The sequence below is a fragment of the Geotrypetes seraphini genome, chromosome 1, assembly GCF_902459505.1.
Source record: "Geotrypetes seraphini chromosome 1, aGeoSer1.1, whole genome shotgun sequence".
Classification (NCBI taxonomy): Eukaryota; Metazoa; Chordata; class Amphibia; order Gymnophiona; family Dermophiidae; genus Geotrypetes; species Geotrypetes seraphini.
This window is the reverse complement of record NC_047084.1, coordinates 435,635,500-435,651,089: the sequence shown is the minus strand read 5'-3', so window position 1 is coordinate 435,651,089 and position 15,590 is coordinate 435,635,500. Positions and strand designations below refer to the sequence as shown.

Here is a 15,590-nt window from a genome sequence, read left to right as displayed (position 1 = left end):
CATGATACCACTCATAAAATGGGTGGGGTCCTACATAGGTCTGGTTGGCTGCACTTCATAGTCAGAACTGAAATTTTTGACTAATTCTGAGTAGGTCTCTGACGCCAACACTAAATTTCCAACCCCAGATGCTGGCTTCCTGACCAATAATATGTTATAATGCTACAGCTACCTTGGGATATTGTGAATCAAGCCATGAGTAAGCATGCCAAACCTCAGTTCAAATGACAGCTCAAAGGGAAGATATTCTTTCTGGGCAAAACCCACAAAGAATTGCAGTTCATAAGAAAACTGTCATTTTGCTACACATTTATTATGGCTTTCTAAAACAAGTACTTCCAGTGAAGTGATTTAGTGATTATTATTTTTTTTTTTTAACTTTCATCTCTTGAGTCCTGCAATCTTAGCTAGAAGAGCTTTCCAGATAGAGGTCCTTCACTGACTTAAGGGCTAAGGTAGGCCTCCAGGGGGCCTCCGTTACACTGTATCTCTCTTCTTTTTCATAACTATTCAGTATTATGTATCTCCACACACTGTGCCAGCCAGTGTCACAGCCTGGAACAAATGGATTGCTTTAGGATTTGTTTTGGAAATTGGCTAATCAGGAACCTTATTTCACCAAAGAACTTCCCAGGGGAAAAGAAAAGCTCAGTCCTGCATTATTTCCTGAATGTTTTATAGATGAAATATGTTTACTAATATTGCTTCATGATGATTGTATGGCTCTTCACAGTTCATGGACCAGGTACTAGGGAAAGGGATAGAATTTTATATATTGCCTTTCTGTGGTTAAAAATCAACGTAGTTTACATATGTTATATACTGTATTTTTTGCATTATAAGATGCACCTGACCATAAGATGCACCTAGATTTAGAGGAGGGAAACCAAGAAAAAAAATTCTGAACCAAATTGTGTACTAATACATTTAATAAAATATATCAGGCTCTGCACTCAGCCCCCCTCACTCCCTGCCAAGCTTTGCACCCAACCCCACACTACTTGCCAGGCTCTGTACCCAGCCCCCTTCCCTCCTTGCCCTGCAAGGCTCTGCACCCAGCCCCCTTCCCTACCAGGCCCTGCATCCAGACCCCTTCCCTGCAAGGCTCTGCACCCAGCCCCCTTCCCTACCAGGCTCTGCACCCATCTCCCTTCCCTCCCTGCCTTACCAGGCTTTGCAGCCAGCCCTTCTCCCTGCCAGGCTCTGCTTCCTGTCCCCCCCCTGCCCTGTACCCCCTCTGGTGGTCTAATGGTAGTCCAGGACAGGAAGGATCTGTCTCAGCCGACTAACAATTTTTCACACACACACCCTGGTACCTTTTTTAAATTATGGTGGCCCAGCAGTGTATCGGCAGGAGCAATCTTTCCGCGCTCCTGCCCCTCCCTTGTTAAACGGCTAGTGGCGCATAAGGCAGGAGCGAGCTTTTTGCACTCCAGCCTGGCCCTGCGCCGCTTCCTGAATGGCTGCCATTTCAGGAATATCATCACGTCACAGTATTCTTTTTGGTTTCTTCTAAAATCTAAAGTCCCTTAGTATGGCCACTACAGTCACCCAAAGAGGTGCGAGCTGAGTCCTTAGTAATTTCAATATATTTTGATTTTTTTTTTCTTTGCCAGACTCCAAAGAGAAAAAATCATCCCTGACTGTGGCAGATCAGCAGAAAATGAGCACTTTACTGGAGAGCATCACTGTAAGCATTCAGCACAATGATGTTGTCAAACCCATCAACCTCCTCCTGCAGAAAGTGCACATGCACAGAAAACGCCAGAGGTGAGCAGGGGCTGGAAGGGAAAGGTAGTACATCAGGGTCTCACTTTACACTGTGATAGGTGAGATTTCTCTTAAGATGCTGAATGTTCAGTCATCTACCTGAAAATCTAAAGGACAACTTCTCCATCCTGTTCTTGTTCAAATTTCAATTGCGATCTATTGGCCATCATCCAGTCTTGAATCAATTTAATCACCCATAATAAATGTACCAATGATGATTTAATAGAATTTTCAGCCTGAAATAATTGTGAATCTGCATAAAGTTTGTAATTTGCAAATAGGTGTCATAAATAGATTAAACTTGACCAGGGACAAGGCTGATTCTTATGGGACTCCTGAAGAGATCGATTTCTATGTTGAAACACCCAAATTCACTTTAAACTGAAAAGCTCTATCCTCAAGAAATGCTTTAAACCCCCTCAAAACAGAATTGGTCAAACCAGAATGTAATCATCATCTCAATGGTACTTGATGGTCAATTGTGTCAAATGCCAATGAAATATCCAATGTGACCATGAATTATTGTTTCCCATCATCAGAACTCATTTTGATTGTATCAAGTGTTAATATTAATAGGGATTTGGCATTATATTTTGGTCTAAATCCAAATTGATGCGGATCTACTACTTATTTCTATAGAGCTGCTAGACGTACATTAAAACATTCAAGAGATGGTTCCTTCTCAGTAGTGTTTACAATCTAATCAAAAAGACAAACATGACAAGTAGGGGGTTAGGGAGTTTCTCAGCTTTAATACATGCCCCCTAGTCCTAGTATTTTTGAAAAGAGTAAATAAGTGATTCACATCTAGTCATTCCACTCCTCTCAATATTTTATAGACCTCTATCATATCTCCCCGGAGTTCTCTCTTCAAGCTGAAGAGCCCTAGCCATTTAGCCTTTCCTCATAGAGAAGTCATCCCACCTCTTTATCATTTTTGTTTCCCTTCTTTGTACCTTTTCTAATTCTGCTATATCTTTTTTAAGACAGGCGGTGACCAGAATTGCACATAGTATTCGAGGTGCAGCTGTACCATGGAGCAATACAAAGACATTATAACATTCTCATCTTTGTTTTCCATTTCTTTCCTAATATTTCCTAGCATTCTATTTGCTTTCTTAGCTGCTGCACGTTGAGCTGAAGGTTTCAATGTATCATCAACAATGACACCTACATAGATTCTTTTCTTGGACAGTGACTCCTAATGTGAAACCCTTCATCATGTAGCTATAGCAAGTTCCTCTTTCCCACATGCATCAGTTTGCACATTAGACATCATCTTCTTTTTGGATGCCTAGTTTCCCAGTCTTGCAAGTTCCTCTTGCAATTTTTCACAATACTCTTGCAATTTAAGAACTTTGAACAACTTTATCTCACTAGTTATTCCCCCTCTAGATCACTGATAAATATGTTAAAAGTAGACTCCTGGGGAACCCCAATATTTATCCAAAAAATCTCTCCCTTATATTCAATTTTCAAATTCTTAATTAGAAACAGTGATGAAGTTTTCTCATATCAGACTTATCTCCACACATTTAAAGTTCTTTATAGAGGAGAGGCCTAAGATCCCTGTGCGTTGCCTGTGATTAACTATACAACAGCACTAGATAGGGAACTAACCTCATCGGCACTCTCCCCCTCCTGCCTAATTTTAAGATGATGTATATCAAAAAACTGATAATGAATTTGGCTTCAATTAGGCAGGGAGTTCTTATGAAGCTAAGTTCATTATCAGTTTTTTTGAGAGTTTTTTTTATATACATCATCTTAAAATTAGGCAGGAGGGGGAGAGTGCCGATGAGGTTAGTTCCCTATCTAGTGCTGTTGTATAGTTAATCACAGGCAACGCACGGGGATCTGAGGCCTCAACTCTATAAAGAACTTTAAATGTGTGATCAGTGGAGATAAGTCTGATATGAGAAAACTTCATCACTGTTTCTAATTAAGAATTTGAAAATTGAATATAAGGGAGGGATTTTTGTGGATTTATGATTGATCTCTCTTTATCCTATATACATTTTTTTTTGAACCCCAATATTTACCCTTCTTTATTGAGAATATTGACCGTTTAACCCTACTTTCTGTTATCTTAACCAATTCTTAATCCACAGTAGGACATTACCTCTTATCCCATGAATTTCTTTTTTTTTTTTAATGACAAATTAACCTTTATTAAATGGAAAACTAGTTTTAGGCATCAACAATAGTAACTTCAATTTCTACAATCTCAGAAGGACAGTGAAGATCAATCAGGACAGCGTCCCATTGGTTATTTTCCTTCCAGCAGGTCTCAGAGATGCCTATTATAACTATCTTTTCATTTAGTGTAATATGTTTTAATTTTCCCATTAGTATATATACATTTTTTCTATTACAGTAGCAAAAAACTTAATCAAATACATTAAATTTATTCATTGATCTTGTCAAAATCAGTTGGTTTTGACTGCCTTCAAACTCTGTTAATCTAGCTATGAATAACATTAAAACATGTTTCATTGGTTCCTGGATGAAATTTTTGAGGTGCCTTCCGTATATCTGTCTTGGTTTCCTTTGTGTGTGGACCTGTTACAAGAATCCTGTTATTAAAAAAAATTACATTTCTTTCTTTTGTAACTCAAGCTAATAAGAGAAATTAAAAGTTTATACATTCTGCATGGTTCAATGGGTGCAACTAAAAGGGATTGTCTTTGTTACAACAAGCACATGTCTGCAACAAAATAGAAAAACAAACTTTTATATAAGTAAATGGGAATGAAATAGACTATATCCCAATATTACAACCCAGCAGGATTGCAACTAACCAATACACATCAGGTTAGAGCCATGGCACTGTTGGTTGTGTACAAGGGGGTGCTGAAAAGTTCTCAGCCCAACCAAGAAAATGACATCGATATTGTTCAGTCAATGATCTCAAACAATGTCAAAACATAAAATTTCATTTCTGCAAATTAGCACTTAACGAATTAAGATAACACTCTTTTCATCTACAGTGGCAAAATAACACTCAGAATTTAGGAAGTTGGTTAGATGGACTGAGAACATTTCAGCACCCCCTCGTATCGCTTCTCAATGTCCATTAAAGAAAAATATAGAGCTTCAGCATAGTCTTCCATTCATACCTTCATATAACTATCTGCATAAAATGCTTTTAGGCATGAGTGTTTATATCAGACTTTAGCTAATGTAGATGCTTGTGCATAAAGCAGGGTTTCTCAACCCAGCCCTCGGGACACAATTAACCAAGTCAGGTTTTCAGGAAACCCTTGATGAATATGCATGAGAGAGATTTGCATAGAATGGCGGTATATACAAATTTATCTCATACATTTTTATTGTGGGTATCTTGAAAATCTGACTGGCTAGGTTTATCTCAAAGACTGGGTTGAGATCCCCTGTATTAAAGTTAAGTGTATAACTCTGGACTTATATGTTGTACCATACTGATGGTTATGCATATAATTGCTGTTACAGAATTCACATTTAATATACATCATTCTGGCACCTAAATTTAGGCAATTTGTAGAGAATTACTCCCTTAGTATACAGTTCCTTGTCAAAAGTTTTGGCTTTGCCTTCTCATTCTATGTGGCTTTGTTAATTACCTTGGCTAGCTTTTAGTTATCTTGGTGCAAATGTGCCTTCAGCTGACCATTTGCAAATCAGCTTTTTAATTCATTATTTGTTATGGTCAACCTGACTTGGGTATTCTAATACAATCAGATTTCATTGTTAATATAACTAGGTATAATAAGATATTGGATAAGAGGGGGTTGGGTGGGTTTATTTTATTCATATCATAATATAAACAATTCATCATTATATCTTGTCATATTGTATGCAATTTTCAAAGGAAGGGGAGGTGGTGGGTTTATAATTAGAGTAATAGTTGGTATACTTATTAAGTATGATATGCTTTTTCAATATTATAATACAGTATTATATAATAATATGTTGTATTTACAATGATCTATGAAGGATTATCAAGTGTGTACTCAATGAAATTGTATAAATTTATGTGATACACTTGTTATATGAAAAATGAATAAAAAACTAAAACAATATAACCAGCTTTAAAGGAGAAAAAACATGGGGTGGGTTTATCCAGATTTGTTAGTCCACTTTTCACAAACATACTTGGGCTCCACTGTGTAATTTGTTCTTTGGGAATTGACTCAAATTGTGACCTTACACAAGGACAGTGTTTTCCCAAGACTGTCCTGTCCTTGCCAGGCAGGCATTCACGATATCTACAGTGAATAAGCATGAAAAAGATTTGATGCTTTAGAGGCATTGCACACAAATCAGTCTTGTGCATACTCATTGTAGATATCCTAAAAGCCTGACTGGCAAGGGGGTATTCCAGGACAGACTTGGTCAAACTTCACTAGGACAGATACTTGGGGGTAGGATAGGAGGGGAAGGAGGGGGAAGAGGAGCAGTATTAAAGAACATTTGTTGAAATCATTTTTCTAGGAGCTTGTACAGAGACATTTTGTTCCTTTCACTGGTGTCCTTGGGAAGAGAGAATATTGATATTGGTAAGTTGAAAAATGGGATTTTTTTTCTGTTAGAGGGGGGCATTCATATATAATTATGAGCAAAACCAAGATGTCTCTAAATCTATGCAATTTTTAGAGAATATACTTGTAAGATGAGGTTATAATGCTACGAATGTAACTTATATTGTAAATCTATGATTGTAAACTGTAACCCGTTCTGAGCTATCTGGGGAGGACAGGATATAAAACCAAATAAATAAATACTGTAATAAGTAGTGACCTCTTGCAGCCCTCGACTACTTGTACCCCAAACTAACAATAATGTGGCCCAAGAAAGATGCTTAAGCAGAAATGTTCTTAGTTACAGCCATATTTGAATCCTCTCTATTTTTCTTACTCTTTGTGGTATGTGTAGCACTCAGCTTAGAATTATCACAGTTTTCTCTGATCAGAAAATTTTGTGTGATTTTGTCAAGAATATTTGCTCAGCACTGTTCCTTCTCCTTTTCTTCAGAGGCCTTTGACAATGAATATCGGCTTGCGTTCAAACAGCTACCTGAGGATGTACTAGAGAAGATGCAGAAGATAGATACCCCACCCAGCTCCAGCATGGAGTGGTGCAGGAAGGCTTTTGGGGCACCTCTTATTTAAATGATCGAGGTAGAATGGGAGAGACACAAGAACTGGACTTCAACAAGGTGAAGGAAGGAGGGGAAATCAGGGAAGCAAAACCAGACATTACCACCAGGCACAAGCAAGAGATGTCTCTCACTGGACAGCATGTGGTATTTTATGTTGGTCTTTTTCCATGTCCCTGTCTCCCCCCTAATTCTCAAAACTATCAGGAGACGTACGAAGCTTCTGGATCCTGTGGATGATGAAACCTGGCACCCTCTTAGTTCTGGCCCTGGAAATGCTGCCCTTTTCTGCAGCCCGAAGGTGCATGTTTAGCTGTACCAAGCCTTCAGCTGGGTCTCATTTGGAAAGAGGTACAAAAATCTTGGACAGCTGTAGGAGCACTTGGTTTGTACTTCTGCAAGACTAGCATCATTTGAAGGTTCTGTGTGCACTGGCACTCTCCCAACCAAAGACTGTTCCACCTATGAGAAGCATATGGGTGCTGAAGAACTGTTACCAAATGGAATAAAAGTGAGAGATGTGTTTGTGTACCTCCCTGGCTAACCACAAAAGCACCTGCATTTCAAATAGATGTATATAATGTGTAAGTATGTAGAGAAATAGCATTCTAGCAGAAAGCATGTTGAGGTCTTTAAAACATCTTTCTAGTTACTGTCAGCAGTTTCAGCCAAAGGTATTGTGCCACCTCTTTTTTTTTCTCCTTTTTCAAACTACAAAACTCTTGACTGTTTGCATATTTGACTTGAATCATTTGGTGCCTGTGATCATTACTTTAGCATACTGACTGACCTGGACAAATAAGACTCCATGATCAGGCCACACAGTATGTTAATTCGTGCCCCTGGCTTCTGCATTTCAAGGTTTCCAGCTATTGAAAAAGAATGTATGAGTACTAGAAAAAGTAGCATTAGTCTATGGGAAGTCATCCTTCTCTGTCTGGTAAGTGTATGTCCAGCCTTTGCCCCACTCTTCGAGGTGAATCCAGCATGTAAACTTCATATGTTGTTGACAAAGCGAGTTTTAAGAACAGATGTTGGTGCCTGTGCCTTAACTTGGAGTCCGCTGATCTTTGTACATTTTTGTGACACAAAAGTAAATATTTTTGTATTGCAAGCTCTTATAATGCATTTTGTTCTCCCAAGAGGTCTCAGCGCAGTAATCTATACAAAGAAAGTTAGAATGTGATTTGTTTGGTAACAGTGTCCATGTGTGTTCTTTGGTGTCAGGAAGGTAATAGTGGATACAGTAACATCACGTAAAGTGTAAAGGTGGAGACCAGTTTTCTGGCTCCATCTGTTTTTGAGTCTAGCTATAGTCTTTGTGCAGTTTTGCATAGCTTTAGTCAGGATTGCTGTGGCAGCCTTATTTTGTGGTGGTTTCTACTTTGTTTCCCTGATTTAATGCAGTCTTGAATGGGAGTTTGACACTGGGGTAGCTGTCAGTTGATAAATAGAAAGCGACTGGTTCACTTGTGTGTTTGCCCCAAAGAATGGCAGAGAACTTCTTGATAAACAACCTGCCTGTTCTTATTGGCATATTCTTGTTAAGTAATGTGTGTTTACTTTTGCACTGCAGAAAAGCTGCAAAAATTTACATAATTTAAAAGCACCATAAAAAAAAGGAAAATATTTCCAGCTGCTGCTCCATAGATATATCCTATGCACCTTTCTTCTGGTTGGTTGGTTGTTTTCTTTTTTTTAAACAATTATTCTCTTGCACACGATAGTGCAGTTTTCCCTAGCTGCAAGTACTGAATGGTGCAGGGGACAGTCTGCTCAACTTCTTTTGAAATGCCCCAGATCAGTTGAGTTTTCATGATGAACAGAAGTGCCTTGAGATGAAATCATTGAAATTTGCACAATCTTTCTTCGAGCACAAAGCCAGTAGAAACATCCTATAAAGTAGAATTCTCCTTTGCCCTCTTTCTACCCTTGGTACCTCAGTGCATCACTTGCACCCTCATAGGATGTTCTAGGCTCCAAAAGGAATATTTTGCCAAGTAATTTTTTGGCATCTTGTTTTGAACTAAAAGTGGAGGAGATGTCATCTCAACAAAATGTTAAATGTAAGGCTTTTTTTTGTTTGTTTAGTTTACAGCACATGACTCTTCCCTTTCTCAGTGAGCAAGCTGTCCTTATAGGCCCTGTTGAATGAATTGTTCCTATTGCACTGCTCATGATGGACGTGGCTTAGTGATCAGTTCGCCTTTCTTGTGACCAACAGACTTCTGGCTAGTCCTGTCACATTTCAAGAAGGAGAACAGTTGTACTGTGTGATCTCCTCCCCTGCAGTTTTCTAAAGAGAAGGATTCTCTGTACTAATGGGGCCCATGGATTTCTCTCTAATGGTGCTGTCCAGCGGTGCCAGTACAGTCTCGCAGTGAGAGGCGTGAAGAGAGCAGAAAAATGAGGGCGGCTTTACAAATAGAGTCCCAAACAATTCAAAGCATGCCTCCAGTTAGAGTAACTTAACTTAGAAGTGCTCTGGTGTGATGTGAAAGAACTGAACTACTAAAAGAGGACATGCTAGAGATGAGGTCTACAACCCAGCCTGCCTTCAGGATTTCTACATGAATGTGTATGAGATCGATTTGCAATCCCTGCTTCCATTGTATGCAAATAGATCTCATATGTATTCATTGTGGCTGGGTTGAGGACCTTGAGGATTAGATTTGAAGACCCCTTTGTTAGAGGAAGGCTGAAGTCTTTGATTTAAGGAGAGCTGAACTAGCAGGATCAGGAAGCACATCTCTAGTTATATGGTGGTGTTGGGCGGTTGTTGTTTTTTTAAAAAAAATTTATCTCTCCCCTCCCCCTCAATCCAACAGAACTCCGATTAAAATAATTTATAAAGGAAAAACAGACATGTGATGCAAAATAAGGCAAGGGAATTAAATAAGCCTCTCAATGGAATTCTGTAGAGTGCAGAGTATTGTTTAGGTGCGCTCTCTAGAAATCCATGGCATTTCCTGATTAACAAGAATGTTTTATGGAAAGGATTTAAATTCTATATGTATGGGTGACAGAATTCCTGCTTGTTGTGGACTGAACTGCATTGTAATTATTGTACATGAGTCAATTGCTGTCTGACAATTTCAGTCCATGGTGAGCCATATTGTTTACCGTTAATTGAATTGCGAGTGGGAGGGGAGGAAGTATTTTTCTTCTTTTGGAGAATTAGTCTATAGCAAAACTGTATTTTTATAGCAATGCATTTTTTTAAATGGTTACAGTTGCTCTTTGTCTCTCTATAAACACATTCAGAAATCTCTGTGAAAATCAATCACTTTTTAGACTGCCATGAAACTCTGTTATTAATTTAACTATGAATAGCATTAATGGTTTTAAAAAAACATATTTTCATTGGTTCCTAGATGAAATTGTTGAGGTGCCTTCAGAATATCCATCTTAGTTTCCTTTTTTATGTGTGGACCTGTAACAGAATCCTGCTATTAAAAAAAATGTATATTTCTGTGTTTTGTAACTCATTCTGATAAGAGAAATGAAAAGTTTTTACATTCTGCATCGATCAATGGGTGCAGCTAAAAGGGATTATGATGTCATGTTACTGCAAGCACACATTTGACTCCTTTCTGGAGAGAGAAGACAAAACAAACTTGTTAAATGTAAATGAGAATAAAACAGAAAGGTAGCATGAATGAACCTATCCAACTTGCTTGGAGGGTTGGAGAGAGGTTTTCTATTAATAAACGCAATGCATTTTGCACTGTATATGAATTATTTGGAAGAAAACTATTTAGTTCCTGTGCTTTTCAGACTAAAGTGTTGGGTTTCCTTAAGGGATGGGGATTGTACATTTAAAAGACTTTTTTGAGTTAACGCTGTGTGTGATGCAAATTTTGTATAGTACTACAGAATATTAAAGAACTGTTCACTAATGTATTTCATAAAATAAAATTGAGCAGAAATGCATGAGTGTCCTTGTGTGAAAATTCCTGTAGTGCCCAGTTCTTCCCCTCCCCAACCCCCCCCCCACACACACACACACACACTTATCGTGCAGTTTACCATAGGGTAACTGCTAGTGTATAGGTAACCGCATTAAGAGACTTTGTAATTTTGTAGTAAATTGTGCTTTTTGTGGTAGGAAATGGGGTATAAGCAGAGAATGAGTGTGGAAAGCATTTTGGGGCTAATGTGCTGGAAATACTGCCGCTAACCCACTAACACCCAGTTAATTTGGGAGCACGTATCACCTAAGTAGGAGGCACTATATACTTCTCTGTTAACTTCAGAGTACCGTGCGCTAAAGAAAGGTTATTTTTTATTATACATCATAAATTTTTATTAGAACTTTTCCATTCCTCCAAAGAATATACAACATCCCCAAAGGAGCAACAATACAGAAGAACATTGTACCCATCAAAATAAAACAGTGGGTACCCTCCCCCCCTTCCCCCAGCCTTTCCCCTTGCCTCTCCCCTTCTCCCATTGCCCCTCCCAAACAAACAGAACAATCTACACTATGTAAGTCCAGGTTAGGTCATCAGATGGAAAATAAGTCCTTCAACCCACCTAGATAAATATGCCCCCTCCCTCCCAGTTCACATCTGTAAAATCACATTTAAATGAGTCCAGAGTTATTGAGTGGGATCATAATGACCATGGTGCTTATCAGTCAACTTTTCCAGCTCTGCCGTATCTTTCAACTTCAGACGCCAATCCTGGAGTGTGGGACCATAGGCTTGCTTCCATTTGAGCGCTATAACTCCTTTAGAAGCAGCAAAATAGTCTTTTCAAGCTAAAGAAAGTTTTAATGTGGAACCTGTATAAAGAAATTCTGGGAATTCCCCCAGTGATTGTTACATTAAAGTTCCATTAGTCTACAGTAAACCCCTGCCTTAATCCATGGTAAATGCAAATTGTACTGTGGTTTGGTGAAATGGCCTCTATATTGGCAACTAGAAGCCAAGGGGAAAACAATTTGATAAGAGAATCTGGTGTTGCTTAATTTGATCAAGTAGCCAAACTGTAAACATCTATATGAACTCATGCTCCTGCTTTTCTCAGAACTCGGAACTATAGAACCAATTAGCAGGACCTGTAGAGAGTCCCATCAGATCAATAGCTGGGATGATGCTGTTAGCAGAGCTATAACTCACTCTAGACAGCAGGGGGAAGAGAGAGAACATCACTCCTTTCAGATGGATTAAGACATAGGTGAAATGTTTGGGACTGATGTAGGGGCACTGTTAGATGTGCTTAGGACTTACAAAGCTAGAGTTGAAACATTTCTAGAGTTTATACCCCATATATATTTCTATTGTCCTTCCTCACCCTGTGTTAGTGAGTCTTCTCCACCTTTTTCCAGTGTCACAGGCAGCACTAGCAAGTCATTCAACCTTCCAATGATAGTCCCTTTTCCACTAACCAATATTATACAGGAAGGGCCCGGAAGAGGCATCACATAGACTAAGAGGAAGGGTTTACTCGTTCTCTGAACAACAGCAACACAATACTTTCTGTTAAGATTCCCAAAATAGCAAAAGACACGTTTAGTGCAGACCAACTCATTTCTGCACAGTCTGTTGCTACACCTTCTATACTACCATGGGTAGGATATAGTCAGTGGGAAGACAATGGGAGAAGAACCAAAAAGTCACAGAAAAGAAGGAAAAGGACCAAGAAGAAGTTGCCTGTGCTGTCTAAGTTAGAGGTTGACTGAGTTTCACTTTTGGATCTAGCACCAAAAGCGACCTGAAATTCAGGTTCGGGTTTTGACTGAACTGAAAACAAGGCTCCATCCCCACTGCCACTGTTTCTGCCACAAGACTGTCTCCCTCCCCCCCCCCCCCCCCCTTCACTAGACCTATTTTTTTAAAGGCCCTGGTGGTTTAGTGGCTTCTATGGGGCTTCCTGACTCCTGCCCCTATGTGGTTCCGTATTCAAAATGGTGGGCTGCAACTTCCTGCAGTATCCAGGATTTCCAGCCACAATTTTAGAATTGGGAATGGCAGGGCACTTGCTTCTGAGCTGTGGTAGAGTAGTTCCTTCATGGCACCACTGGATTACAAAAATGAATTTATACAAGCTGAATATCTTAAATAAATATAACCATGCAAAAAATATTCATATACAAATCAACATCAGAAATTGTAGGGGGCACATTTCCAAATTAAAACGGAGAAAAGACCTCAGTGTTTCCCAGGAACACACCCGGGAAACTTTCTATGGCAAGTACTTAGTTGCCACAGAGAAATACATCCTCGGTCTAAGAAAAACTCAGTTGTATATAATATAATTATCAAAGCTTTTTAGAGATGAATTTTCAAAAAATAATTGGAAACAAGCACTTATCTTAAGTGAACACTTTATCCTCTGATATTTAAAAAATCACCACTGGATCACAACCACTTGTGTACCTGATCAATCCTGCAATCTACAGGAAAACATGTTACAGGTGAGCAACATTGTTTCTCTTGTTCTCCCTGTGAATTACCATAGCAGCTGCTTTATTTTCTGTACTGCAAGAATTGTTAGCTGAAAGTGATGAGTTTTGTCCTTGTTTTAGATTATTGCAGGCCTAAATTTGCAGTTTTGATTTCATGATAGAAAACGAGACCACTAGTTCATGTATTGAGCAAGAGGAAGAGAAAGGAAATAGTAGATGGCAGCCTTTTAAATAGGGCTGCCACTCCCAGAAATTGGATGAAGTTAGTGGAGGAAAGACAAGAGTAATGAAATTACTTGTAAACAGAGGTGACTTCAGAACAACTACATGTTGGAGGCTATATGAAGGGGAAGCAAAGGAAAGCTGCAAATGCAAATGCTTATAGTTAAAAAAAATTAAATAAATTTTGAAAGACCTAATGGGCTGTTAGAAGGTTGGGGGTGGGTGGTCAATGAGTCACGACTAGGCTACAGCCATACAAAAGTATGGTTTAAGAAGATAAGCTAGGCAGAAAAGGGAATGTAGACCAGTCTCAGCTTGTAATTCCTGCATATGACCAGTCTCTTAACTTGTAAATCACATTGAACGCCTCCTGTGGAATATTAGCTATCCATAAATGCCTATGTAATAATAATATTGCATTCTAGAGGGAACAAATTATGGCATCTCTGTCTACACTGGTGTCATTTACAGAACGCTTTTGCAGATAGAAAAACTCCATAGTCCCCTGTGACCCACTGATGATCACTGTGTGTTAATGTAAAAACAAAAGCAGAGAAGGGCACACCAAAGTTAGTTAACTAACTTTATTAAAAAATTTAGGAATAATTTACCAGGTACCAGTAAGCTGTAATGAGAATAAGAGATTAGGTTCTTACCTTGATAATATCTTTTCCAGCAGATAGGAATGGTATGCTGAACATTAGGGTTGTAAATGCCTGCTTATGAGCAGATGATATCAATCACAGCTTTCAGTACCTCCTCCCCATTTTTTGAAGCCCTCTTCAGTTCGTTCCAAAGCCAGTTGATAGCCCTATAGGAAGAGACAGGAAACGTAGGGGTATGGGGGAACTCCTTGAAACTAATTGCCTGATCTCAGATAAATGTGGCATTCCACAAGGTTCTATACTTGACTCCTAACATTAGGGCAATCCATCAGTTTCAACATTTTTACATACACTGATGATATACAACTAATACATCCTACTGACCTCAACATTACAGATGACATTCGGGTTATTAACCAGAAATTGGTAAAAATAAGCAATTGGCTGAACATGAACATGTTATCCCTCAATGTCAATAAATCAAAAACAATGATCTTTCCTCTTAGGGATGGACTATCATTATCCAGCTCCATTGAACTCTAATACACCTCAATTTTACAGTTCCAACCATTAAGTTATTGGGGGTTCTCTTTGATGGTAAATTGTCCTTTCAGGACCAAATCGGTTCAGTCACCCAAAAATGCTTCCACCGTTTACGAATGATACGTTCACTTTCCAAACTGTTAGACTCCTCATCACTAAACATTCTAGTTCATTTGCTTGTAATCTCGTATATTGATTGTAATAATGCCTTATATAAAGGAATAAACAAAAAAGAAATTAAAAGGTTACAAATAATTCAGAATGCATCAATAAAAATTATTACCCACAAATGAAAATTTGACCACGTCACTCCCCTGTTGATCAATGTTCACTGGTTACCAGTAGAACACTGAATAATTAACATTATCTTGTATCTTTCAAAATTAGAATCAGTAGCCAACTGGATTTCATTAATAGGCTTTTAATTCCTTGCTCTCCTCATTCCGTTACCTAAAACTTGCTCTCAATTCCTTCACTTAAATATATTAATACAATGCAATCTAGTATCTTTCCCGTAATAGCCCCTACTCTGGAACTCTGCACCTAACCACCTAAGAGAGGATACATATCTAAACTCCTTCAAGACTAACTTAAAGACATTTTTATTCAAAGATGCTTTTGGATTATAATTGTCCTTTTAAGGGTGTTTTTAGATGCATTTTAATCTCGCATTATTATCAGTTGTTTTGTTTTCCCTCCCCTTTGTTCCTTCCTTTCTCTTTAAATATTGTAGTTCTGCCCTTTTCTTACCATTTCATTTCTGTTTATGATTTATTTTGGTCTGTTACTCATCTTTCGTCCTTTTGATTATGTATTAGTATACGTTACCCTATTTTATCTTTGTAAACTACCTTGTACTTTGATTTGGTGGTATATCAAATTTTAATAAGGCTTAAAACAA

General features: G+C 38.5%; 1 protein-coding gene across 7 annotated transcripts in view; it reads left to right on the top strand.

Annotated features, from left to right (window-relative positions):
- The window catches only part of DENND4C (DENN domain containing 4C), a 318,792-nt gene extending 307,954 nt beyond the window's left edge, over window positions 1-10,838 (top strand). For all 7 annotated transcript variants that reach the window (XM_033919674.1, XM_033919664.1, XM_033919681.1 and 4 more), the window contains 3 exons: window positions 1,617-1,770; window positions 6,244-6,308; window positions 6,784-10,838. In XM_033919674.1, coding sequence (XP_033775565.1) covers window positions 1,617-1,770; window positions 6,244-6,308; window positions 6,784-6,920 — 356 coding nt within the window. In that variant the 3' untranslated portion in view covers window positions 6,921-10,838. The remainder of the gene's footprint in view (window positions 1-1,616; window positions 1,771-6,243; window positions 6,309-6,783) is intronic.
- The last annotated feature ends 4,752 nt before the right edge of the window (window positions 10,839-15,590 follow it).